At 48.3% G+C, this 27768-nt stretch overlaps 1 protein-coding gene across 1 annotated transcript in view; it reads right to left on the reverse strand.

The window, feature by feature from the left end:
• LOC145354265 (solute carrier family 2, facilitated glucose transporter member 5-like) overlaps positions 1-27768 on the reverse strand; it is a 79086-nt gene that overhangs the window by 33364 nt on the left and 17954 nt on the right. The window contains exons 2-8 of the mRNA XM_080205354.1: positions 19840-19938; positions 18928-19088; positions 11659-11783; positions 11109-11254; positions 7786-7918; positions 6256-6449; positions 3381-3491 (exon numbers count right to left, since the gene is read on the reverse strand). Coding sequence (XP_080061480.1) covers positions 3381-3491; positions 6256-6449; positions 7786-7918; positions 11109-11254; positions 11659-11783; positions 18928-19088; positions 19840-19938 — 969 coding nt within the window. The remainder of the gene's footprint in view (positions 1-3380; positions 3492-6255; positions 6450-7785; positions 7919-11108; positions 11255-11658; positions 11784-18927; positions 19089-19839; positions 19939-27768) is intronic.

A 27768-nucleotide genomic window follows, 5' to 3' on the forward strand; every position in this document is an offset into this window, starting at 1 on the left:
CCAATCCACCAGCTGCTTTATCAGCTGGAACACTGGAATTCCACCATATCACCAGACTCGGGGGTGGGTGTTGGTGGGTGGGGAGGGAGCAGGATGGTCGGGTACAAAGAAAAGGTGCCTGTGACCTCAAACTGAAACATCTGGCCCCTGGCCTGAAGCCCAACTGATTTTACTCCATCTTCTACCAATTCCACCTCTGCAACTTGCCCCAACATTTCCCCCCACCTTGGGACCTGTAATACCCAAATCATCACCCAAACCAGCTCCAATGTTGCAATGAGGTCAAAGGCCCAAAATCCAGTACTCCTCAGAGCTGACCAAACACAGGTCCTCTTAAACTCATAAATCACAGAGTCCTTAAGTTTCAAATGGGGAGAGGAAACTTTACAGATACTCTGGCATCAGTCACAGGCTTGGAACTAATTAGGTCAATGGGAATCATATACAGAATAACAGATATGCAGCACAGGCTTGGAATAACACATACCTGGGAGTGAGTTACAGACTGGAATCTGATCGAGGGGTTCGGGGTGGTTTATATACAGAATAACAGATACCCGGGAGTGAGTTACAGACTGGAATCTAATCGAGGGGTTCGGGGTTGTTTATATACAGAATAACAGATACCCGGAAGTGACTTACAGACTGGAATCTAATCGAGGGGTTCGGGATAGTTTATATATAGAATAACAGATACCCGGGAGTGAGTTACAGACTGGAATCTAATCGAGGGGTTCGGGGTGGTTTATATACAGAGTAACAGATACCCGGGAGTGAGTTACAGACTGGAATCGAATCGAGGGGTTCGGGGTGGTTTATATATAGAATAACAGATACCCGGGAGTGAGTTACAGACTGGAATCTAATCGAGGGGTTCGGGGTGGTTTATATATAGAATAACAGATACCCGGGAGTGAGTTACAGACTGGAATCTAATCGAGGGGTTCGGGGTGGTTTATATATAGAATAACAGATACCCGGGAGTGAGTTACAGACTGGAATCTAATCGAGGGGTTCGGGGTGGTTTATATATAGAATAACAGATACCCGGGAGTGAGTTACAGACTGGAATCTAATCGAGGGTTTCGGGGTTGTTTATATACAGAATAACAGATACCCGGAAGTGACTTACAGACTGGAATCTAATCGAGGGGTTTGGGGTGGTTTATATATAGAATAACAGATTCCCGGGAGTGAGTTACAGACTGGAATCTAATCGAGGGGTTCGGGGTGGTTTATATATAGAATAACAGATACCTGGGAGTGAGTTATAGACTGGAATCTGATCGAGAGGTTCAGAGGGGTTTATATACAAAATAACAGATACCCGGGAATGCGTTGCCAATGGATGTATAAATGGGGTTTAGCACTCAGGTTCCACATTATCGACCTGTGATACATTACAGGTTGGATGAAATCTGAGTTAATTAATGTAGCTCCTTTCTTTTCCTTTTCCACCCAGTTTCAGTAGGGCTAGTAATGTGATATAAATACAGCACAAAAGAAGGCCATTCAGCCCATCAAATCTGTGCAAGCTCTTTGAAAGTGTCCAATTAGTGCCTCTGCTCTTTGCCCAAACCCTTTCGAATCTTCCCTTTTCCAGTATTTCTGCAAATTCCCATTCCTATTGAATCTGTATTTAATACCCTTTCAGGCAGAACCCTCCCGATCACAACAATTCTGTGTCAAAAATCATTCTTCACCTAGTCTGTTCCCGCTGCCCACTGATTTTCCCACCAATGAAAACAGATTTTTCCTCATGATTTCTAACGTGTCAGTTGAATCTCTTTGTAACTTTGTCTGCTGTGGAAGAACAATCCCTGTCTCTGGGTAACCGAGTCCTGCACGGCTGAATGCTGCCAGTAAATATCCCCCAAATACCACAATGCTTCTCACAAACCTCCTGGAATCTGCGCAGAATGAATTCCACCAACAGGAGGCGGAGGTAAACAAGTGCAGGACAGTTTAACAAATGGTTGTAATTTTATAACCAATCCTTACATTTCCACTGGGCCACATTGGATCTCTCACCCAGGACCAATATCAGTGACAGCGCTGTGAGTTTCCGTGAGTAACTGTGTGCGGCTGGGGTTAAAGTTCTAGCTGTAGTTCTAGGAGGGTCTTTTCACTTCCCCAGTATAACAGAGCTGGAGCCTTCGCCCAGTCTGCAAGAGAGGATTCATTCTCAAATCTACACCATCTTCTGTTTATTAAAGGCAAAATGCACCCAGCAATTTCACTCCTGGGACCAAAAACCACCACCATTAGTCTCTTTAATTGTCAAAAATCTTATTCAGTGTTATATAGCGTGGGTCAGGCTCCACTTAAAATAGGCGAGAGCAGCTTACAGAGTAAATTCCACTGTTAGTCAGGGAGACACAGAATCCATTCCTCAAACACAAGTTGCTGCAAGCCCTGTGTGTGCTGAGGAGCAACAAGGACAAATAATCCAGCCAAGATTCTTGAGAAAAAGGTAGGTAAGATGAGCAGGAAAGGGGTAGGGAGAGAGAGAGAGGAACGGACGGAGGAATAGAGAGGGAGGGAAAAAAAGGACAGAGTGTGAGACAGAGCAAAAGGGATAGAGAGAGGAAGGAGAGAGCAAAACTGAGAGAGGGTGAGAGAGGGAAGAATAAAGAGATCAAGAAAGCAAGAGAAATACAGTGAGTGAAATGCAGAAAAAGAGACAAAAAGAAGAAAGGGAGAGAAATTGAGAGAGGGAAACAAAGAGAAGAGAAATAAGGGTAAAATCAAAGGAGAATGAATTGGAAAAATAGCGAGCATGTGAGGGAGTGGGCCCGAATGTGAATCGGATCTCATGCCTCACAACTCTGAGTTACTGTTTTCAGCGATCAGTGCTGCCTCGGTCAATTCTCAAATGGAAGCTTATAGAATGAGAGAAACTTTTGGAATTGTTTCTGTGGGCTGAACTTGTGAGGAACAACACTCGAGAAGCTCAATGCCATCCAGGACAAAGCAACCCCATTTGATTGGCACCCTATCCACAAACATGCAATCCCTCCATCACTAACACATAGTGGCAGCAGTGGGTACCATCTACCCAGGGCACATCAACAAGTCACCAAGGCTCCTGAGGCAGCACCTTCCAAACTCAAGACCACAACCATCTAGGACAAGAGCAGCAGATTCCTGGGAACACCACGGCCTTGAGGTTCCCCTCCAAGTCACTCACCCTCCTGACATGGAAATATATCGCTTTCCTTCATTGTTGCTAGGTCAAAATCCTGGAACTCCCTCCCTAACAACACACAGGGGCAATTAGGGATGGGCGATAAATGCTGGCCTAGCCAACAATGCCCACATCCCGTTAAGAAATAAAAAATAACAATTAGTATCTTTGAGCAACTCCAAAGCTGACTTACCCCAATCAGTCCAGCCACAACCTCAATAGCACCAGTCCCCACTGTGGTGTACTGGATATATGGTCCAGGAATCCCTGAATTTTCAAATATCCTGTTTGTATAGAACCAGATCTGAAAGGAGATAGTTCAATGGGTAACTGGCACTAATCACACAACACAGTGCTGGGAGAAATATTCTATGAAGTTTCTTAGTTTGATGTATTCATAAGTTCATGAGATATAGGAGCAGAATTAGGCCATTCGGCCCATCGAGTCTGCTCTGCCATTCGTTCATGGCTGATATGCTCCTCATCCCCATTTTCCTGCCTTCTCCCTATAATCCTTCAACCCATTCCCAATAAAAGGTCTGTCTAACTCCTCCTCAAATTTACTCACTGTCCCAGCATCCACCACACTTTGGGGTAGTGAATTCCACAGATTCACAGCCCTTTGGGAGAAGTAGCTTCTCCTCAACTCTGTTTTAAATTTGCTGCCCCTTATTGTAAGACTCTGACCCCGGTCCTAGAATGTCCCACAAGAGGAAGCATCCGCTCCACGTTTACTTTATCCAGACCTTTTATCATCTTCTATATCTCAATCTGATCTCCCCTCATTCTTCTCAATTCCAGAGAATATCGGCCTAAACTGTTCAATCTCTCTTCATGTAACAACCCTGTCACCTCTGGAATCAATCTAGTGACCCTCCTCTGAGTTGCCTCCGATGTCACTACATCTTTCCTCAAATACGGGGACCAAAACTGTGCACAATACTCCAGGTGTGGCCTCACCAATGCTTTGTATAGTTGCAGCAATTCTTCCTTTCCTTTATATTCTATTCCTTTTGCTATAGATGTCAACATTCCATTCGCTTTCTTTATTATCTGCTGTACCTGCATGCTAGTTTTCTGTGACTCAAAAATGAGGACACCCAGATCCCTCTGCACCAGAGCACCCTGAAGTCTCTCCCCATTTAGATAAGAAGTCGCCTTCCCATTTTTCTGACCAAAATACATGACCTCACACTTATCCACATTAAACTCTATCTGCCACGTTTTGGCCCACTCTCCGAACCTATCTATATCCATTGGTAAGGTTCTTATTTCCTCATTGCAACTTACTGTCCCGTCTTTTTGTGCCATCTGTAAAATTGGCTACAGAACCTTCTATCCCTGTATCCAAGTCATTAATATAGATTGTAAATAGCTGGGACCCAAAGACCAAACTCTGTGGCACCCCACTAGTTACTCCTTGCCATCTAGAAAAAAACATTTATCCTGACTCTCTATCTTCTGTCCATCAGCCAGTCCCCTATCCAAGCTAACAAATTACCCCTAATTCCATGTGATCTAACCTTGTGAATTAACCTTTTGTGAATCACCTTATTAAATGCCTTCCAGAAGTCCAGATATACTACATCTACAGGATTCCCATTATCCACTTCAAAGAACTCCAGCAAGTTAGTCAAACATGATTTGCCTTTCATAAAACCACGCTGACTCTATTCACCAAATACTGTGATCAAACTCATTAGTTAGACATGTCTCAGTGAGAACATATTTCAGAATTAGAAAGTGTGGATCAGTGCTGAGGGAGTGCCGCACTGTCAGAGGGTCAGTGCTGAGGGAGTGCCGCACTGTCAGAGGGTCAGTGCTGAGGGAGTGCCGCACTGTCAGAGGGTCAGTGCTGAGGGAGTGCCGCACTGTCAGAGGGTCAGTGCTGAGGGAGTGCCGCACTGTCAGAGGGTCAGTGCTGAGGGAGTGCCGCACTGTCAGAGGGTCAGTGCTGAGGGAGTGCCGCACTGTCAGAGGGTCAGTGCTGAGGGAGTGCCGCACTGTCAGAGGGTCAGTGCTGAGGGAGTGCCGCACTGTCAGAGGGTCAGTGCTGAGGGAGTGCCGCACTGTCAGAGGGTCAGTGCTGAGGGAGTGCCGCACTGTCAGAGGGTCAGTGCTGAGGGAGTGCCGCACTGTCAGAGGGTCAGTGCTGAGGGAGTGCCGCACTGTCAGAGGGTCAGTGCTGAGGGAGTGCCGCACTGTCAGAGGGTCAGTGCTGAGGGAGTGCCGCACTGTCAGAGGGTCAGTGCTGAGGGGATGCTGCACTCTCAGAGGGTCAGTACTGGGGGAGTGCTGCACTGTCAGAGGGTCAGTGTTGAGGGGATGCTGCACTCTCAGAGGGTCAGTACTGGGGGAGTGCCGCACTGTCAGAGGGTCAGTACTGAGGGAGTGCCGCACTGTCAGAGGGTCAGTACTGAGGGAGTGCCGCACTGTCAGAGGGTCAGTACTGAGGGAGTGCCGCACTGTCAGAGGGTCAGTGCTGAGGGAGTGCCGCACTGTCAGAGGGTCAGTACTGAGGGAGTGCCACACTGTCAGAGGGTCAGTGTTGAGGGGATGCTGCACTCTCAGAGGGTCAGTACTGGGGGAGTGCCGCACTGTCAGAGGGTCAGTACTGAGGGAGTGCCGCACTGTCAGAGGGTCAGTGCTGAGGGAGTGCCGCACTGTCAGAGGGTCAGTACTGAGGGAGTGCCGCACTGTCAGAGGGTCAGTGCTGAGGGAGTGCCGCACTGTCAGAGGTGTCACTGAGGCCACATTTTTCCTCTGTCAGGTGGATGCAAACAATTTGCTGACTGTTTGGGGGAGAGTAGGGGAGTTATCCGTGGTATCCTGGAGGATATGCATATCTCAGTGAATGTCACTAAAACAGATGATCTGGTGTTTATCACACCGCTGCTAGTGGGATCTTGCTGTGCAGTGGTACTTCCTGCATTACAAAAGGTTCTTCACTGTATGTAATTACTCTGGGACAATGTGACCACTCCAGATGCTGTACCAAGCATCTTTCTTTCCTCTATCCTCTCGCCTATTGCTGAACCTGCTGTACGCTCAGTCCCGCTCTCACTTACCGCATCTATTCCCGAGAGCTGCATGCCAATGTTGATGATGATGACCGAGGCGAGCTGCCACCGGACCGAGCGGTCAGTTATCAGCTGGACAACCGAGATGGTTTCCAAGGAGGCCAAGGATCGCTGCTCTTCCTGCATCTCCTCAATCTCCATCTGTATATTGCTCCTGTACCTGTTCCGATACCATGTCAGGGCTGAGGAATGGAGCCAGATATCAGTCAACACATCCACTCCCTGGCTCCCTGGGGCTGGGTGTTAACCATTCTTTCAACTCTCAGTGGCCAGTTAATCTGTCCCACCATCTAATCAGTCTCCACTGATTACCAAAGACACTCACCCAGTGACACCCCAAATACTTCACCTCTGACCCCTCCATGGCTTGCTTACAACTCAATGGGGGAGGGGGGGGGGGACAGGAAAGTGGAGTTAAGGCCACGCCCAGGTCAGCCCTGATCTCACTGAATGGGCTAGGTGGGCCGAATGGCCCCACTCCAGCTCCTCTGGCCGTCTGTAGACTGGCTGCGTTGTCCCCAGGCTGTGCCTGTACGGGTGGGGGCTCCAGTTTCTACCTCTTTCTTGCTCACCAGCAGAAAGGCTGCAGAAAAATTCACAGAATCAGTGGAATCCCTCAGCACAGAAAGAGGCCACTCAGTCCATCGAGGCTGTAATAACATCAATCCCACCCAGGCCCAGTGATGGCACTGGGTGTGGGCAGCAGCGCTAACCACTGCGCTGAGTTATTGGTAGTTTCAGGCAGAGGGGGAGGGGAAATCAGGGGGTTCTGTCCTGTGTGAAATAGACTATCCGGATATTCACTGTCTGGCGGGTCAGTTAAAACCCAGGCCCTGGCGTTGTCTCTTTCTGGGTACAATCCAGCAGTGACCTGCCCAAACCCACTGCCTGGCTGCTGGCTCTCCCCAACACGGAGGGAACAGAGGGATTATGAAACTAAACAGCCCTAGGAAAAGTATCCTTTCCGTACAGAACTCCACCTCAGAGTGAAGCCCCATACAGTCGCATAGCCAGCAATTAAATAACCCGTAAAGTTATGGGATTCCTTCCAGTCAAATAATCTAAATTTCTTTCTACTTTCAGGCCTGAGTGACAGAGCTGAGTGTTTCTATCAGGCTGGCAGTGGAGAGGGGTCCCGTTCCGGAAGGCAGACACTTCTAATCCACTTTATTCAGGTCGACACTGTACTGCCAGCCTCCTGCTGCCTCCCCCTCCACTCACTCCCCTTCCAAACCAAACCTTTGCCCTGTCTCCCCATGACCTGTACCCCATCTCTCCTCTGTACCCCATCTCCCTCACCCGATCCACCCTCCCTGCCACCTCCCCCCTCCCCGTCCTCCCTCCTTCCCAAACCCCAATCTCCCTCTGTGCCCCCCTCCTTGCTTCCCCCATTGACTCCCCACTCCTGTCCACCCTCTCACCCCTCCTATCCCTCTCCTCCCTCCCTGCGCCAACCCCATCCTCCCCCCCCATTGCACCCTCCGCCCCCCCCATCCCGCTTCTCCCCCAGGGTCAGACCTCGCACTGTGGCTGCCACATCCTCTTTCTGAATCAGCAAATAGCGAGGACTTTCCGGGAACCACGGCAGAAACAGCAGCTCAACCAGTGCTGGAATCATGATCAGAGACAGCAAGAGAGGCCACTCCTTCTCCTGTAATCAGACACAAAGCACAGCGGGAGGGAGAGAGAGAAGGAAGGAGAGGAAAAGAAAGAGAGACAAAGGGTGGGAGAGAGGGAGGGAAGGAGAAAGAGTGGGTGGGAGAGAGAGAGAAGGAGGGAGAGAGAGATTGAGAGAGGGAGAGGGATGGAAAGGAGAGACAAAAGGCAGGAGAGATAGAAAGAGAGGGAGTGAGAGAGAGGGAGAGGGAGTGAGAGAGGCAGTGAGAAAGAGAGTCAGAGAAAGAGAGGTAGATGGAGAGACAGAGAGGGAGGGACGAGGAGGAAGAAAGTAAGAAATAGGCAGGAAAAAAAACAGACAAAATAAAATGAAAGCAACACGGATGTAGTTTTGTAAATAGCAATGGAACAAGTCCGCACAAAATCTAACACTTCAGCTAAATTAGCAACAATCTGTTCAGATCCTAAAACAGGCCGTCACCAACCAGGGGCGAACCCACAATGGGCAGGTACACCACGGCGAGTACTCGGGGGGCAGGTACACCACGGCGAGTACTCGGGGGGCAGGTACACCACGGCGAGTACTCGGGGGACAGGTACACCACGGCGAGTACTCGGGGGGCAGGTACACCACGGCGAGTACTCGGGGGGCAGGTACACCACGGCGAGTACTCGGGGGGCAGGTACACCACGGCGAGTACTCGGGGGGCAGGTACACCACGGCGAGTACTCGGGGGGCAGGTGCACCACGGCGAGTACTCGGGGGGCAGGTGCACCACGGCGAGTACTCGGGGGGCAGGTGCACCACGGCGAGTACTCGGGGGGCAGGTGCACCACGGCGAGTACTCGGGGGGCAGGTGCACCACGGCGAGTACTCGGGGGGCAGGTACACCACGGCGAGTACTCGGGGGGCAGGTACACCACGGCGAGTACTCGGGGGGCAGGTGCACCACGGCGAGTACTCGGGGGGCAGGTGCACCACGGCGAGTACTCGGGGGGCAGGTACACCACGGCGAGTACTCGGGGGGCAGGTACACCACGGCGAGTACTCGGGGGGCAGGTACACCACGGCGAGTACTCGGGGGGCAGGTACACCACGGCGAGTACTCGGGGGGCAGGTACACCACGGCGAGTACTCGGGGGGCAGGTACATCAGGGTTGAGGACACTGGAGCAGCTACAATGGGGAGGGTACGCTGGGGGTATGTAAACTGGTGGAGGTATTTTGCGGGAGAGAGGTTGTGAGCGGGGTGGAGAGGAACACTACCTCATTCTCAATCCTGTTACGAGTGGGAACAGTTTTTCCTTATCTACTCTGTCCGGTCCCCTCATGATTTTGAACATCTCTATCAAATCTCCTCTTAGCCTTCCTCCCTCTGATGAGAACAGTCCCAACCTCTCCAATCTACCCTCAGATCTGAAGTTTCTCATCCCTGGAACCATTCACATTCGCTCCAATGCGTACATATCCTTCCTACAGTGTAGCGTCCAGAACTGTACACAATATTCCAGCTGAGGACTAACTGGTGTCTTGTACAGGTTCAGCACAACCTCCCCGATCTTGTACTCTTAAGAGTTAAAGCCCAGGATACTGTAAGGTTCATTCACTGCTCTCTCCACCTGTCCTGCCACCTTCAATAATCTACGTACATAGACACCCAGGCACCTCTGCTCCAGCATCCTCTTGAGAATTATATCTTGTCGTTATCACATTGCTGTTTGTGGGATCTTGCTGTGCACAAACTGACTGCTGTGTTTCCCACATTACAGAGGGACTACACTTCAAAAGTACTTCATTGGCTGTGAAGCTTTAGGTTGTCCTGACGATGTGAATGATACTTTAGAAATGCAAGTACTTATTATTACCCTTCAAGGCAGGGTAACAGCCCCCGACATGTTCCCAGGATTGTACACAACAACAGCAACTTCACGGAAAACATCCCGAGGCTTTTTCACTGAAATATTATCAAACATAACACCAAGCAACAGGAAGCGATATTAGATCAGGTGACCAAAAGTTTGGTCTAAGAGGCTGGTTTTAAGAAACATCTTGAGTGAGGAAACCATTTGGAGGTGGGAGAGGTAGAGGGAGGAATTAGAGATTTGAGCCCAGGAGATAGCTGGCAATGCTCAGGTGATGGAGACTGGGATGTTCAGGAAGTCTGAATTAGAGGGGCGTGGGCCTGATGGAGATGGGGAGGGATTTTAAAGTTTATTTATTAGTGTTAAAAGTATCGTTTACATTAACACTGCAATGAAGTTACGGTGAAAATCCCCTAGTCGCCACACTCCGGTGCCAGTTCAGGTACACTGAGGGAGAATTTAGCACAGCCAATGCACCCAACTAGCACATCTTTCAGAGTGTGGGAGGAAACTGGAGCACTCAGAGGAAACCCATGCAGACATGGGGAGAACATGCAGACTCCACACAGACAGTGACCCAAGCTGGGAATCGAACCCGGGTCCTTAGTGCTGTGACGTCTTTGCCACCGTGCCTCCCTCAACTGAAAACAAAGACGAGGATTATACATGGAGCTTTTGTTTTACGAGGAACCGACCTTGATCAATAAACACAGCGGTGAGTGGGAACGGGATTTGGACATGGATGGCAGGATTTCCGATCACTTCAAGTTTGTAGAGTGTGGAATGTTTGAGACCAACAAGGTGTGAATTGGAATAGTGAGCACAGAGGCAACAAGGGTGGGAATGAGGGAATCAGGAGCAGGCAAACTGAAACTGGAGGATGCTGCAGAGTAGAAGTGGAAGAGAAAGCGTGTGGTACACAGGGACTTAGCGACGGCACAAATACTTGTTCAGAAGCTGATATCAGGGTGAAATACACTAGGGTTATGGGCAGACTGGCCCAGCGTTAGACAGCCCCAGGAAGAGGGATGGAGTCTGTTTGTTTTTGTGGAAATGTGAGATTGAGTTCTTGGTCAGAGTGGGAACAGATTCAATGGAGCTGTCTTCAGATCAGCTGGTAGTCATGACATGGAGATACTGGTGTTGAACTGGGGTAAACACAGTAAGAAGTCTCACAACACCAGGTTTAAGTACAAAAAGTTTGACTTTAACCTGGTGTTGTGAGACTTCTTACTGTGTTCAGATCAGCTGTCAGAGACAAATCCCTGTGTATATGGATTGGCTGGAATGTGATATTCACTGTGAGTTTCTGGGAATCAGACACTGGATAAACAGGCAGGAGACAAGGTGTGGAATTCTTACCTTCCCCATCAGCTCACTAAGACCCAGCACCTGGGCTGTAAACACCCCAAAACAGATGAAGATCGTGGGGACTAAGCCCAGGAATCCTCGCAGATTCTTTGGAGCAATTTCTCCCAGATACATCGGGACAACGCTGAGGGAAATACCTGCAGGCAGGAAAGAATGGTTAAGGTGCTGACAGAAGCTGCTATTGGGACTAATGTCACAGCCTTTAAAACCTGTCCACTTGTTACCTTCGCACCTCATCTCTATCCTTCTCCCTTTCTCATTGTCCCTCTTTCTTTCTCTCTATCTGAGGCCCTCTCTTTGCCTTTCTTTCTCCATCTCTAACAATCTATCTGTGCTTCTCTCTATCCTTCTCTCTCGATCTGTTTATCTGTCTCCCCGTCTCACACTCTGTGACTGATCCCTCTAATCCCGTTCCTCTCTCTCTTTACTATTATTCTTCCCGCTCTCTCTCTCTCGCTCCACCCAATTCTAAATCTCTCTCAGTGAACAGTTACTCTGAGAGTAGTGGTGAGTAAGTGAGCAGCAGAATCTCATTGTCTACCTGAGTGGATCCCCGTCATGAAGCGTCCCAGGATGACCATTTCTGGAGAGTGCAGAACTTTGCTGAATCCCATCAGGAGTCCGGCCAGTAACATCAGGAGCGTGCTGTACACCAGGGTCCCCTTCCTGTTAACCAATGGGAGAGATGGGCAGTGGGAGACACTCACCAGTGAAACATCCAACCTCCCACAACAGCGAGCACCTCCACTTCCCATTCATGTACCTGCCATTCTCTGGATTGTCGGAGAATGGATGAACCTCCCTCTCCCAGATCTGCTGTGGGATCCAAAGACCCCATGGGAATTAAGTGGGAAGTCTGAGCTTCCAATGGATAACTCTCTGGATTCCTAGAGATCTTTGAATAAGTCTCCAACTCTGAGTTAAGAGTCGGATATCTTGGGCAGGTGTTCCTTTACCTGGATAGTTACCCAGGAAATGTTAGAAAAATCCCCCGTCTAATTCCTGGGTAACGATACAATAGATTCCTCAATCACTCACACTGACCATGCCCTCACCCTCCAACTCGCCAATCAACCCCTCGACTCCCCTCCCGAACCCCTGACCCAGCCTGGCATGTCCCTACCAGGTGACTCCCCTCTGACCCAACCTGACAATACCTCCGGTTCCACCACCCACCCCAGCACCAACCTCACCCACTAACAACTCTACACATTGACATATTCACCTCAAAAACACTGGAACATTTCAACATTACAGCAGCTGGTGTGGAATAAAGAAACGTGACTTGTCTTCCTCTCAGTGAACGAGAAGTTCCACTGAAGACACACTCTGCATTTCTGAAGAAGTTGGGAGTAAAATCCCAGCTAGACAGATGGAGCTCCGGTGAGGCACTGAACAGTAAGAGTGAAGTGATGATCCCACAGCGCCTATCACTCACAGAAGCTTCTGGCTATTTTTATTTTACTTTAAGCTCTGTAGTGATGTTGATGATTTAGAACTAGAGGGCACAGCCTCAAAATAAGGCGGGGGGTGCAGTTTAGATCAGAGTTGAGGAGGAACTTCTTCACTCAAAGGGTGGTGAATCTCTGGAATTCTCTGCCCGTTGAAGTGGTGGAGGCTGCCTCGCTAAATATATTTAAGTCACGGGTAGATAGGTTTTTGACAGACAAGGGAATTAAGGGTTATGGGGAGAAAGTGGGAAAGTGGAACTGATCCACTTCAGATCAGCCATGATCTTATTGAATGGCAGGGCAGGCTTGAAGGGCTAGATGGCCTACTCCTGCTCCTATTTCTTATGTTCTTATGATTTACAGAGGGCTAAGTCAACAGGAGTCTGTGATTCCTCCCACCACCCTTAGATATCTCATACAGGAACTTAGGAACACATGAATCACAGAATGGGTACAACTTGAAAAGAGTCAATCAGCCCAGCATTTCTGTGCCAGCTCGAGCGATGTACCTACCCCCACTCTCCCACCTTCTCCCTATAAACTTGCCAAATTTTTTCTCCTCTGATAATTATTAATTCCTTTTTGAAAGGAACAGGAGGAGGTGTTCAGCCCCTTGAGTCACTACAATAAATCTACATTAATCCCACTTCCCAACATCTTGCCCAGAACGTTACAACATTTCAAGTGTTCATCCAGGTACTTTGTAAAGTTCTGAGGTTTCCCATCTCCACTACTGTCCCAGGCAGCACATTCCAGATTCCCACTACTGTCTGAATGAGGAAGTTTCTCCTTAGATCCCCTCTAAACCTCCTGCCCCACACCTTCACATTATGGCCCTCTCATTATTAACCTTTAAACTAAAGGGAACAACTGCTTCCTATCTGCTCTGTCCATACCCCTCATAATTTATACTCCTCAATCATGTCCCCCCTCAGTCTTCTCTGTTCCAAAGAAAACAATCCAAGACTATCCAGTCTCTCCTTATAGCTCAAACACTCCATCCCAGCAACACCTCCTCTGAATCTCCTCTGCACCCCCTCCAGTGCAATCACATCCTTCCTCTCGTGAGGTGACCAGAACTGCACACAGCACTCCAGCTGTGGCCTAATCAAAGTTTTGTACAACTCCAAACATTACCTCCCTGCTCTCATAATCTAATCCACGACTGATAAAAGCAAGTATCCCGTATGCCTTCTTAACTATCTTATTAATTTGTCCTGCTGTCTCCAGGAATCTGTGGACAAGCACCCAAGATCCCTCTGTTTCTCTGAGCTTCCCAGTGTCCTGCCATTCATTAAATATTCCCTTGTTATTTCTTTCAAAGTGCATCATCTCACACTTATCAGGGTTAAATACTATCCGTCACTGCTCTGCCCATCTGACCAACCCATCCAAAATCATCGTGTAATCTACAACCTTCTTCCTCACTATTCATCACCCTGCCAATCTTCATGTCAGCTGCAAACTTACTTATCAATCCCTCAAATTCTCATCTATATTGTTTATACATATACACTAATCATCTGATTAGTAAGTCTGCAGACAACACAAAGATTGGGGGAGCTGTGGATAGTGAGGAGGATTGTCAGAGGATACAGCTGGATATAGATATGCTGGAGACCTGGGTGGAGAAATGGCAGATGGAAGTTAATCCAGACAAATGTGAGGTGATGCATTTTGGAAGGTCTAATGCAGGAGGGAAGTAAACAGCAAATGGCAGAACCCTTAGAAAGATTAACATACAGAGGGATCTGGGTGTACAGATCCACAGTTCCCTGAATGTGGCAACACCAGCGGCTGAGGTGGTCAAGGAAGTGTATGGCATGCTTGCCTTCATCAGTCAAAGCACAGAATATAAAAATTGGCAAGTCATGTTGCAGTTGTATAGAACTTTAGTTAGACCACATTTGGAATGTTGTGTATAGTTCTGGCCACCAGACTACCCAGAGAATGTGGAGGCTTTGGAGAGAGAACAGAAAAGGTTTACAAGGACATTGCTTGGTTTGGAGGAGATTAGCTCTGAGCAGAGATTGGAAAAACTTGGTTTATTTTCACTTGAACTTTGGAGGCTGAGGGGTGAGCGGATAGAAGTCTACAAGATTACAAGAGGCATGAATAGAATGGATATTCAGAGTCCTTTTCCTGGGATAGAAACATCATTACTTGGGGACATAGGTTTAAGGTAAAAGGAGGAAAGTTTAAAGAAGATGTGAGAGGAAAGTTTTTTTACACAGAGGGTGATAAATGCTTGGAAGGAGGTGGTAAAAGCAGATACGATAGCACTTTAAGAGGCATTTGGACAGATACATGAACTGACAGTGAATAGAGAGATATGGACCACATAGAGACAAAAGGCCATTCAGTTTAAAAAGACATTGTGTGTCAGCACAGGCCTGGTGGGCCGAAGGGCCTGTTCCTGTGCTGTACTGTTCTTTATATCATGAGCAATAAGGATCTGAAAACAGGTCCCTGTGGTATCCCATTGGACTCTGGCCTCCAGTCACATGAACAGCCTCATACCACCACCCTCTGTCTCCTACCACTCAGCCAGCTCTGGATCCGATTTGCCACATTACTCTTGCGGTGTCAACTTCCTCATCAGTCTCCCAGGACTTTGCCAAAGGCTTTGTGAAATCCATATAAACCTCATTGACTGCGCTACTCTTGTCTACACACCTCTTCAAAAAATTCTATCAAATTTGCTGGGCATGATCTCCCTCTGACAAAGCCATGCTGACTATCCCGAATTAACTCGAGCTTTTCCTAGTTGAGATTAGTTCTCTCCTTCAGAATTTTCTCCAATGGTTTCTCTAGCACTGATGTGAGACTCACTGGTCTGTAATTTCCTGGTTCATCTCTACCACACTTCTTACATAGAAATATAGAAGATAGGAGCAGGAGGAGGCCATTTGGCCCTTCAAGCCTGCTCCACCATTCATTATGATCACGGCTGATCATCCAACTCATTCGCCTAATCCTGCTTTCACCCCATAACCTTTGATCCCATTCACCCCGAGTGCTATATCCAGCCGCCTCTTGAATATATTCAATGTTTTGGCATCAACTACTTCCTGTGGGAATGAATTCCACAGACTCACCACTCTCTGGGTGAAGAAATGTCTCCTCACCTCCGTCCTAAATGGTCTACCCTGAATCCTCAGACTGTGACCCCTGGTTCTGGACTCCCCGACCATTGGGTACATCCTTCCTGCATCTATCCTGGTTCTGGACTCCCCCACCATCAGAAACATCCTCCCTGTATCTACCCTGTCCAGTCCTGTTAGAATTTTATAAGTCTCTATGAGATCCCCCCGTCATTCGTCTGAATCCCAGTGAAAACAATCCTAACCTGGTCAATCTCTCCTCATACATCAGTCCCACCATCCCCGGAATCAGCCTGGTAAACCTTCACTGCACTCCCTCGAGAGCAAGAACATCCTTCCTCAGAAAAGGAGACCAAAACTGTACACAATACTCCAGGTGTGGCCTCACCAAGGCCCCTGTATAATTACAACACATCCCTGCTCCTGTACTCAACCTCTCGCAATGAAGGCCAATGTACCATTTACCTTCTTTACCGCCTGCTGTACCTGCACGCTTACCTTTTTGAAAAATGTAACCATGTTAGCTGTCCTCCAGTCCTCTGGGACATTTCCCCGTGGCCAGAGAGGAATTAAGGATTTGGGTTAAGGCTCTTGTAACTTCCTCCCTGGCCTCCCACAGCAGTCTTTTTAGTTATTTTTTATTCATCAGTGGGACATGGGTGTCGCTGGCTGGGTCAGAATTTAGTGCCCATTCCTTAAGAGTCAACCACATTGCTGTGTGTCTGGAGTTGCAGGTAGGCTGGACCAGGGAAGGATGGTAGATTTCCTTCCCTGAACGACATTAGTGAACCAGATGAGTTTTTCCTGACAATCGACAATGGTTTCACGGTCATCACGAGATTCTTAATTCCAGGTGTTTTCTATTGAATTCAAATTCCACCAGCTGCCGGAGTGGGATTTGAACCCGGGTCCCTCAAACTCACAACTGGGGCATAATTCATCCAGACTTTGAGATCTATCCACTTTTAAGCCAACCATAACCCCCGATCCTTCTTCACTCTCTGTGTCAAACAGTTCAAGAACCTCACAGTCTCTCTACCTGAATTCTGTACCTACATCCTCCTCCTCCTCCTGAGTGAAGATAGATGTGACGTGCTTGTTTAACGCGCTATCATTGTCTTCTGGCTCCTCACGCGGATTGCCTTCTTGGTCCCTCCCATCGATCCCATTCCCTCACCCCCTCCCCCTCCCCCTCCCACCTTCCCCCGCCCACTGCTCTCGGTTCATTTCCATGTGTGAAACGCTCCTTCAATCTTTTTGATTCTTTCACAGGGCGTAGGCGCTGCTGGCTAGACTGGTGTTTTTATTGTCCATTCCTTTGAGAAGGTAGTGGCCTTCTTGACCTGCTGCAGTCCCTGTGGTGCAGGGATACCCACAGTGCTGTTAGGGGAGAATTCCAGGATTTTGACCCAGCGACAGTGGGTGGCCGATATATTTCCATGGGTTAGGCTGATTGGCCGTGCTAAATTGCCACTTAGTGTCAGGGGAACTAGCAGGGTTACGGGGATAGGGACTGGATTGGGATTGTTGGTGCTAGCTCGACGGGCCGAGTGGCCTCCTACTGCACTGTAGGGATTCTATGATTCTGTGGTTTGCTGGGCCATTTTCAGAAAGTAGTTGAGAAGCTGTGGAAGTAGACCAGACCAGGTAAGGGATATGGACCAAATGCAGGCAATGGGGACTAGCTTTGTGACTAAAAAAAGGGGTAGCATGGACAAGTTGGGCCAAAAGGCCTGTTTCCATGCTGTAAACCTCAATGATTCTATGGTGGAACTGCAGGAGATGGCCGAGGTTCTCAATGAATATTCTCCCATACAATCCAGAGACCAAAGAGCTCATATTATAGAGAGCGCCCCCAACACACAACAGCGAGAGTGTCCATGCAGAATCTTCGACCGCACAACAACAACTTGTATTTATGTAGCCGCTCCCATCGAAAACCTTCCCACAATGCTTTGGGAGAAATTAACACCAAACCCACAGGAACACAATATCAGGTCAGGTGACCTAACGCTTGGTCAAATCGGTCAGTTTTCATAAAAGCAAAATACTGCAGGTGCTGGAATCTGAAACCAGAACAGAAAATGCTGGAAAATCTCAGCGGGTCTGACAGCATCTGTGGGGAAGGAGTTGAGCCAACATTTTTGAGTCAGGATGACCCTTTGTCAGAGCTGAGAGCAAAGAGAGCCGGCAGAGATTTATACCATCGGGGTGGGGAGGTGGAACTGGACAGCAGCAATGTAAATGAGAATACAGAGGGCTGAGAAAGTGCTAAAAGTGCCCATTATATGATCAGAATGTGAGAAAGGCAGAACCAGTTCTCCTGAAACTCATCTCGCTTCCTCCAAGTGGAAGTTGTGGCTCTGGATGCCCACATGGGTCCCAGTTATCCCTGTCTCTTTAAGGGTTATATGAAGCATTCCAGTCCTACTCCGGCTCCCTCCCGTAACTCCTTTATCGGTACATTGACAAGTATCTTGGTGCTGCTGTGATGAGATTTTCCAGCATTTTCCGCTTTAGGTCGGATCTAAGGTGTATTAAAGTGAGGTTGAGATGCTGGGAGGGTGGGTGGGTGGGGAGGGTGGAGATGCCGGGATTCCAGAGTTTAGCAGATAATGGCGTCCAGTGGTGGAGTGATTAAAATCATGATGTGGAGATGCCGGCGTTGGACTGGGGTGAGCACAGTAAAAAGTCCGACAACACCAGGTTTAAGTCCAACCGATTTATTTGATAGTAAACTCGCAAGCTTTCGGGGTTTGCCCCTTCGTCAGGCGAATGGAGAGTTCTGGCCTCAGACAGACCATATAAAGCACAGACAGTTTACAGATTACTGATTAGAATGCGAATCTTTATAACTAACCTGCTGTTCAAGTCTTAAAGATAAATTGGTTGGACTTAAACCTGGTGTTGTCAGACTTCTTGGAGTAATTAAAAGCAGGGGTTCTGGAGTGGCTGGTGTTTGTTGAACAGAGATTCCAGAGATAGGGAGCAATGGAACTAAGACCCAATTCCAAATTAATATTCATGTTCAAATCAGGGCTTTGCAGCCACTGTTAGTGAGCATGTGATGGGGAGGGGTAGGGGCATTAGGTAGCAGGACTTGGTGCCAGCTAAAACACAGGTAAGAGAGAGGATGGACTGTGAGCCAGGACTGCATTCGGTTCGTCCAGCTAGAGACAGCAAAGGCTTGAACGAGGGTTACTGCAGTGGATCAGCTGAGACAGGGCAGAGAAAGGCAATGCCTTTGATACTTACCGACCAAACTTTGCCACAAGCATCCCGACCAGCAGTGAACCACACATCCCACCGACAGCAAACACCGAGACAGTGGCTGAGTACAGCAGCACCAAGTGAGGGGCAGACAGAGATTGGTTGAACCGTTCCAGAATGGTGTCATTGTAGAAATCTTTAATGTACTGAGGATAAATAATTCAGGTGTGACTTTCAAAAGTGAAGTGGGTAACGACTGAACAATAGAGCAGGGGGGCTGGGGCTAACTGGATAGTCACAGCAAAGAGCTGGCATGAGGATGATGGGCAGAGTGGCTTCTTTCTCAGCTGTGCATCTTAATGATTTGTGACAATCAGACAGATTCACACCAGAACATCGCTAAAGCTCCTCTCACTTGGACAGTGGTTATTGTCAATTCCTGATATTCCCAATGTTTTTATTCCCACAAATCCTGGAATTCCCTTCCTAATAGCACTGTGGGTGTACCTACACTACACAGACTGCAGCGATTCAGGAAGGCAGCTCACCATCACCCTCTCAAGGGCAATTAGGGATGGGTAATAAATGCCGGCCAGCGATGCCCATCTCCCATGAGTTAAATTATAAACACAAGCATTCAGCAACTTTAACCGATCGCCTTGTGAGTTTGGCAGTCCCGAGGTTTGAGTGACTCAGAGACTGATAGCTTCCTCCAGCAAGATATCATCGAATCCCCACAGTGCCGGAGGCCATTCAGCCCATCGACACACTGACAGAGCATATTACCCAGGCACTATTCCTGTAACCCCACATATTTACACAGCTAATCCCCCCTTCACACTCGCCCTCCCCCTCCACGCTCGCCCTCCCCCTCCACACCACCACCTCCCCCCCCCCCCGCCTCACACTCGCCCATTCCTGCCCCCACGCGGTTCTGGATGTGGTCAGTGACTTTACCTCTGCTGGAGAGTTCACCACTGCCAGATTATAGCCATAGGCCATGGAGGAACCAAAGGAAGTGAGGATTGCGACAGACAGGAGAGGCCAGGTCAGGTGCTGTGACAGGAGAGCAAATAACAGAGATTAACTGTCAACCCTGAGAAACTCAGCCTCGGAGAGAGGATCACCATGTCTGAGATCCAATTCCATCGATTGTTAAATATTTTGGGTTCAGATAAACAGAAAAGAAACATGAATCCATCTGATTGCACTACAGACAGTGTCGCTGTCTATTTCCAGAATATTCCGCAAAATATACACCAACCCGTTAGCTTTAGCTCAGAGTGACTCCTACACCTGGAGACTGTCAGAGGGTCAGTGCTGAGGGAGTGCCGCACTGTCAGAGGGTCAGTGCTGAGGGAGTGCCGCACTGTCAGAGGGTCAGTGCTGAGGGAGTGCCGCACTGTCAGAGGGTCAGTGCTGAGGGAGTGCCGCACTGTCAGAGGGTCAGTGCTGAGGGAGTGCCGCACTGTCAGAGGGTCAGTGCTGAGGGAGTGCCGCACTGTCAGAGGGTCAGTGCTGAGGGAGTGCCGCACTGTCAGAGGGTCAGTGCTGAGGGAGTGCCGCACTGTCAGAGGGTCAGTGCTGAGGGAGTGCCGCACTGTCAGAGGGTCAGTGCTGAGGGAGTGCCGCACTGTCAGAGGGTCAGTGCTGAGGGAGTGCCGCACTGTCAGAGGGTCAGTGCTGAGGGAGTGCCGCACTGTCAGAGGGTCAGTGCTGAGGGAGTGCCGCACTGTCAGAGGGTCAGTGCTGAGGGAGTGCCGCACTGTCAGAGGGTCAGTGCTGAGGGAGTGCCGCACTGTCAGAGGGTCAGTGCTGAGGGAGTGCCGCACTGTCAGAGGGTCAGTACTGAGGGACTGGGGCACTGTCAGAAGGTCAGTGTTGAGGGAGTGCCGCACTGTCAGAGGGTCAGTACTGAGGGAGTGCTGCACTGTCAGAAGGTCAGTGCTGAGGGAGTGCCGCACTGTCAGAGGGTCAGTACTGAGGGACTGCTGACTGTCAGAGGGTCAGTGCTGAGGGAGTGCTGCACTGTCAGAGGGTCAGTGCTGAGGGAGTGCCGCACTGTCAGAGGGTCAGTACTGAGGGAGTGCCGCACTGTCAGGGGGTCAGTACTGACAGAGTGTTGTACTGTCAGAGCCTGTTGTCTTTCAGATGAGTGAATATAATGATTCCATGCTGCTGTCTCAGGATTGCCAGGCTTCTCCTATGAATCAGGGGAGTGTAGGAGTTGAGTCCTCGATCCTGGTGAGCTGGTTATTATCTGTCCCGTTTCACAGTCACTGCAGTATTGGCTGTTTTGCACTGGGACATGAGTCTATGGGTCCCCAATGGGGCAGTGTGCTGTCTGAACCAGCACTCAGTAGGCTGGCAGGACTGACAGCACTGTTAGTATTGAGGAACGGGGAGGAAAAGAAAGAAATTAAGAGTGAGAGTACAGCTCTGAGCTGAGGGGAATCCATGCATGGAGTGGGAAAATGTTCTTGGTACCTGGCAGCTTTGCTACAGAGATGGCAGCCAGAATATATTTACCTTGTGCTGTGTAGTTTATGAGACTGTCCCAGCCTCTGGACTGTGTTTTATAGTCCGTAACTCCCTCCGACTTCCTCATTATTCTAAACAGAATGTATCCCTTTACAGCTATTAGCAAATACACACAGGCTGTATCATTTTTACTGCCACCAGTAACACGTGGTTTGGGTGAAGTAAATTTTCAAGCAGGAAGATAGAAAAGGGAAACTAAGCACAGTGTGAGGATAAAAGGGAGCAGCGGAGAGAGACAAATCAGCATAATGCAGAGAGGGAAACACAAGAGAGAGATAGTGATAGTGATCGGTGGAGAGACGCAGAGAAACAGGGAGGATGAGACAGAGTTAACAGTGGAGTGGGACATACACCGAGAGAGAGAAATGGGGGGAGAATGTGGAAGGGAGAGAATGGCTAAATAAAAAAGTGAAGTGTTTGTAACAAATCTTCAGAGGTCGAAGTCCCTTCACCAGAATCCCTTCATTTCCAATTCCAACAGCAGTACACAGAGTGCTCGCAGCCAGCAGTCTATCCTCGAGAGTGCCAGAGGAACTGACACTCCCAGCTAGACACAAGGCAAGGACTCCAATAAGTTCATACTCCAATAGGCTGACCTCAATGGCCTGATTATTATTACAATATTAAAATGGACAGGCTGCTGGAACAGAAAACTAACTGAGGCAGCAAGAGAGAACTGACATTTCCAATCTTGTGCTGGAGAATGGGTGGAATCCTGTCTGAATTTACAATTCCAGCATTAAAAGCACTGATATTCACTGAGAAAACCCCTCACACTCAGTGCTAGGGCATTGCAAAGACCATTTCCACTTGTTTCAACTCTCCCCACGGCAAGCCAGGAGAGATCCAATCACTGCGGGTGAGAAACACTAAAACAAGTTGTGTGAATGAGGGGCAGATTTCACATCAGACCGTACAGTTTGTGTGGGTCAGTGTCCCTGTGTCATTATCCATGTGTACACACACACGTGTCCCTGCGTGTACATGTCTTACTGTATATTTGTGTGAGTGTGTGTGTTGTATATGTGTGCTTGTCCATGTGCTTCTGCATCAGTGCATTCAGGGCAATGGGACGTGTCCTTTTTTATTCATTGACGAGATGTGGGTGTCGCTGGCTGGGCCAGCATTTATTCCCCATCGCTAATTGTCCTTCAGAAGGTGCTGGTGAGCTACTTTCTTCAACCGCTGCAGAGCCTGAGGTGTAGGTACACCCACAATGCCGCTAGGGAGGGAGGGAGTCCCAGGATTTTGATCCAGCGACAGTGAAGAAATGGCGATATATTTCCAAGTCGGGATGATGTGTGGCTTGGAGGAGGAACTTGTAGCTGGCGGTATTCCCAGGTACCTGCTGCCCTTGTCCTGCTAGGTGGTACTGACTGTGGGTTTGGAAGGTGCTGCCAAAGGAATTTTGGTGAGTTTCTGCAGAAATAAAAGAATGACCGGGGTGAGGTTAGGGCCAGTCAAGGATAGTAGTGGGAACTTGTGCATGGAGTCAGAAGAGATAGGAGAGATGACGAATGAATACTTTTCTTCAGTGTTTACCAAGGAGAGGGGCCATGTTTTTGAGGATGAGAGGATGATACAGGCTGATAGGCTGGAGGAAGGAGATGTTCTGAGGGAAGATGTATTAGCAATTTTGAAAACCTGAGGGTCGGTAAGTCCCCTGGGCCAGATGGGATACATCCTAGGATACTTTGAGCGGCAAGGAAGGAAATTGCAGAGCCTTTGGCTTTGATCTTTGGTTCCTCACTGTCCACAGGGATAGTCATCATGTAGAGATGCGAGGATAGTGCCAAAGGGCTGGAGAGTGGTGAATGTTATTCCTCTGTTCAAGAAAGGAAATAGGAATGACCCAGGTAATTATAGGCCAGTCAGTCTTACTTTAGTGGTCGGTAAGTTAATGGAAAAGATCCTGAGGGATAAGATTTATGACCATTTGGAAAGATGTGGAGATGCCGGCATTGGACTGGGGTAAACACAGTAAGAAGCCTCACAACACCAGGCTAAAGTCCAACAAGTTTATTTGACAGTAAACCCACAAGCTTTCAGAATACTGTTCCTTCACCAGGTGAGTGGAAAGTTCTCATCAGAAACAGAGCATATAAAGGCACACACAGTTTACAGAATACTGATTAGAATGCAAATCTTTACAGCTAACCTGCTATTCAAGTCTTTAAGGTGCAGACAATGTGAATGGAAATAGCATTAAGCATAGGTTAAAGAGATGTGTATTGTCTCCAGACAGGACAGTAAATGAGATGTTACAAGTTCAGGCATGTCATGGGGGTTACAGATAGTGAGACATGAACCAAATGTCACACTACCTTTAAGACTTGAATAGAAGATTAGCTGTAAAGATTCGCATTCTAATCAGTATTCTGTAAACTGTATGTGCCTTTATATGCCCTGTTTCTGATGAGAACTTTCCACTCACTTGACGAAGGAACAGTGTTCCGAAAGCTTGTGGATTTACTATCAAATAAACTTCCTGGACTTTAACCTGGTGTTGTCAGACTTCTAATTGCATTTGGAAAGATGCAGCTTAATCCGGGATAGTCAGCACGGATTCGAGAAGGGTAATTCTTGCCTCACAAATTTGATTGAATTCTTTGAGGAGGTAACTAAGTGTGTGGACGAAGGTAGAGCAGTTGCTGTTGTGTACATGGATTTTAATAAGGCATTTGATAAGGTTCCCCATGGTAGGCTCATGAAGAAGATAAGTGGGTGTGGGATAGAAGGAAATTTGGCTGTTTGGATAAGTAACTGGCTGTCTCATAGAAGACAGCGGGAGATGGTGGAAGGAGAATTTTCAAACTGGAGGCCAGTTACCAGCAGTGTACCACAGGAGTCAGTGCTGGGTCCTCTGCTATTTGTGATTTTTATCAATGACTTGGAAGAGGGGGCTGAAGGGTGGGTTAGTAAATTTGCTGATGACACCAAGATTGGTGGAGTAGTGGATGAGGTGGAGGGCTCTTGTAGGCTGCAAAGAGTCATTGATAGGATGCAGAGCGGGGCCGAAAAGTGGCAGATGAAGTTTAACCCTGATAAGTGCGAAGTTATTCATTTTGGTAGGACAAACTTGAATGCGGATTACAGGGTCAACGGCAGGGTTCTGAGGAATGTGGAGGAACAGAGAGATCTTGGGGTTCATATCTACAGATATCTGAAGGTTGCCACTCAAGTGGATAGAGCTGTGAAGAAGGCTTATAGTGTGTTAGCGTTTATTAACAGGGGGCTTGAGTTTAAGAGCCATGAGGTTATGCTGCAACTATACCGGACCTTGGTAAGACTACATTTGGAATATTGTGTTCAGTTCTGGTCACCTCACTATAAGAAGGATGTGGAAGCATTGGAGAGAGTGCAGAGGAGATTTACCAGGATGCTGCCTGGTTTGGAGGGTAGGTCTTATGAGGAAAGGTTGAAGGAGGATACCATTGCTGGTATCAATGGGTGCTATTCTGATTGGCAGTTAGTGACTATTGGAATGTCCCAGGGGTCGGTGCTGGGGCCTCAACTGTTTACTATTTATATCGATGATCTGGAGGAGGGGGCTGAGTGTAGGGTGACAAAATTTGCTGATGACACCAAGATGAGTGGAAAAGCAAATTGCGTGGAGGGTGCGGAAAGTCTGCAGAGGGATCTGGATAGGCTGAGTGAGTGGGCGAGGACCTGGCAGATGGAGTATAATGTTAGCAAGTGTGAGGTTATCCACTGTGGCAGGAATAATAGTAGGAGGGATTATTATTTAAAGGGCGAAAAGCTGCAGCATGCTGCGGTGCAGAGGGACCTGGGGGTCCTTGTGCATGAGTCGCAAAAACCCAGTCTGCAGGTGCAGCAGGTGGTCAGGAAGGCGAATGGGATGCTGGCCTTCATAGCGAGGGGGATTGAATATAAAAGTAGGGAGGTCTTGCTGCAACTGTACAGGGCACTGGTGAGGCTGCAGCTGGAGTACTGTGTGCAGTTTTGGTCGCCACACTTGCGCAAGGATATATTGGCCTTGGAGGGAGCGCAGAGGAGGTTCACTAGGTTGATACCGGTGATGAGGGGGTTAGACTATGAAGAGAGGCTGAATAGACTGGGTCTGTACTCATTGGAGTTTAGAAGGCTGAGGGAGGATCTTATAGAGACGTATAAGATAATGAAGGGGATGGACAGGGAGAGGTAGAGAGATTCTTCCCGCTTAGAAAGGACAGCAGGACTAGAGAGCACAGCCTCAAGATAAGGCGGGGACAGTTTAGATCAGAGTTGAGGAGGAACTTCTTCACTCAAAGAGTGGTGAATCTCTGGAATTCTCTGCCCATTGAAGTGGTGGAAGCTACCTCGCTAAATATATTTAAGTCACGGGTAGATAGGTTTTTGACAGACAGGGAATTAAGGGTTATGGGGAAAAAGCGGGAAAATGGAACTGATCCACTTCAGATCAGCCATGATCTTATTGAATGGCGGGACAGGCTCGAAGGGCTAGATGGCCTACTCCTGCTCCTATTTCTTATGTTCTTATGAGTTGGGGCTTTTCTCTTTAGAGCGGAGGAGGATGAGAAACAACTTAATCGAGGTTTATAAGATGATGAGGGGGATAGATCGACGTGCAGAGACTATTTCCTCAGGTGGATGTAACTGTTACTCGGGGGCATAACTATAAAGTTCATGGTGGGAGATATAGGAGGGATGTCCGAGGTAGGTTCTTTACTCAGAGAGTGGTTGGGGTGTGGAATACACTGCCTGCTGGGATAGTGGAGTCGGACACTTTAGGGACTTTCAAGCGGTTATTGGATAGGCACATGGAGCACACCAGAATGATAGGGAGGGGGATAGTTTGATCTTGGTTTCAGACAAAACTTGGCACAACATTGGAGACTGAAGGGCCTATACTGTTCTATATCTTGTAGATGGTACACAAGGCTGCCACTGTGCATTAGTGGTGCAGGGAGTAAAAGTTTGTAGATTAGGTGCCAATCAAGCAGGCTGTTTTGTCCTGGATGGTGTCAAGTGCAATGACTTCAATGAGGCCAATGAGGTTTGCCTCTTTGAGTATGAGCTCCTCGATTGAGATAATGATTGCCTGTCCTATCAGGAAGCCTCACCTGTATGTAATATGGGAGTGCCAGGTCCACTGACACTCTGGATTGTGACTTTGTACCAGAAGCCCTCTGGCAGTGGAATAGAGTTTGTAAATAAAGGGAATCTGCTGGACACCAGTCTCTGAGGAGTTACTTCAGTGGCGACGAGGAAAAAGAATGACCCTAAGGAAGTTGCTCGCTAACAGCCGGCTTCTCTTGGGGGTAAAGCAGTTTTAGCATCATGCCTCTATTTGGGAAACTGGACTCTTTTGACCCGGCTGTGGAGGACTGGGCCCGAGATATAGAATGTGTATTTTATAGGCCTAATGACATTGTGGCAAATGAAAAGCATTGGATTATTCTTCTGACTGTGTGTAGACTGTCGGCATTTGCAGCTTAACTTTCCTGGAGGCAGCAGATACAATCTCCTCCCGGGAATTAGCAGACCCAGTGAGGGAATATTATGACCCTAAGCCACCTTTGATCCTGAGAAGGTACCTGTTTACCCTGCACTCCAGGAGACGGGGGAGTCTGTCACGGGTTTCTTAACAAGGTTGCGAATTCGGATCGACACTTAATGAAATGTAAGAGATTGTTTGGTATGCAGAATAAATAATGTAACTTCCCAAAAAATGGCTGTTGACTGAAGCTCAACTGCATTGCGTAGAGGATATACTGTTGGCCATCCTTGGAAATGTGATAAGTGGGGCAATACGAGATGCAAGGTATTTCAGGGACCTGGGTTCCATTCTAGCCCATTGGGTAACTGTCTGTGTGGAGTTTGCACATTCTCCCCGTGTCTGCGTGGGTTTCCTCCGGGTGCTCTGGTTTCCTCCCACAGTTCAAAGATGTGCAGGTTAGGTGGATTAGCTGTGCTAAATTGCCTCTGAGTGTCAGGGGGACTAGCAGGGTAAATATGTGGGGTTACAGGGATAGGGCCCGGGTGGGATTGTTATCAGTGCAGGCTCGATGGGCCGAATGGCCTCCTTCTGCACTGTAGGTTCTATGATTCTATGACTTGGGAGGTGGAGGGGGCGGTGTAATGACTTTGATGATGTATTGGGGGTTGGCTTTTTGGAGTATGAGCTCCCTGATCACATTTTAATTTGATGTTTTAAGTTTCCTTTTGTTTCAGGCTGTTGTCCTCCCTTAGGAAGCTGCCCCTTTTGAGTTGATTTGATTTTGTTTGTTTGGTTCGAAGACAAAAAGAGCTCCCTGATTGAGATCATAATTATCTGCCCAATCAGGGAGCCTCACTGTTCATATTAAACTGGGAGGATCAGAC

This window comes from Carcharhinus amblyrhynchos, chromosome 17 (genome assembly GCF_965287045.1).
Source record: "Carcharhinus amblyrhynchos chromosome 17, sCarAmb.v2.hapA, whole genome shotgun sequence".
Classification (NCBI taxonomy): domain Eukaryota; kingdom Metazoa; phylum Chordata; class Chondrichthyes; order Carcharhiniformes; family Carcharhinidae; genus Carcharhinus; species Carcharhinus amblyrhynchos.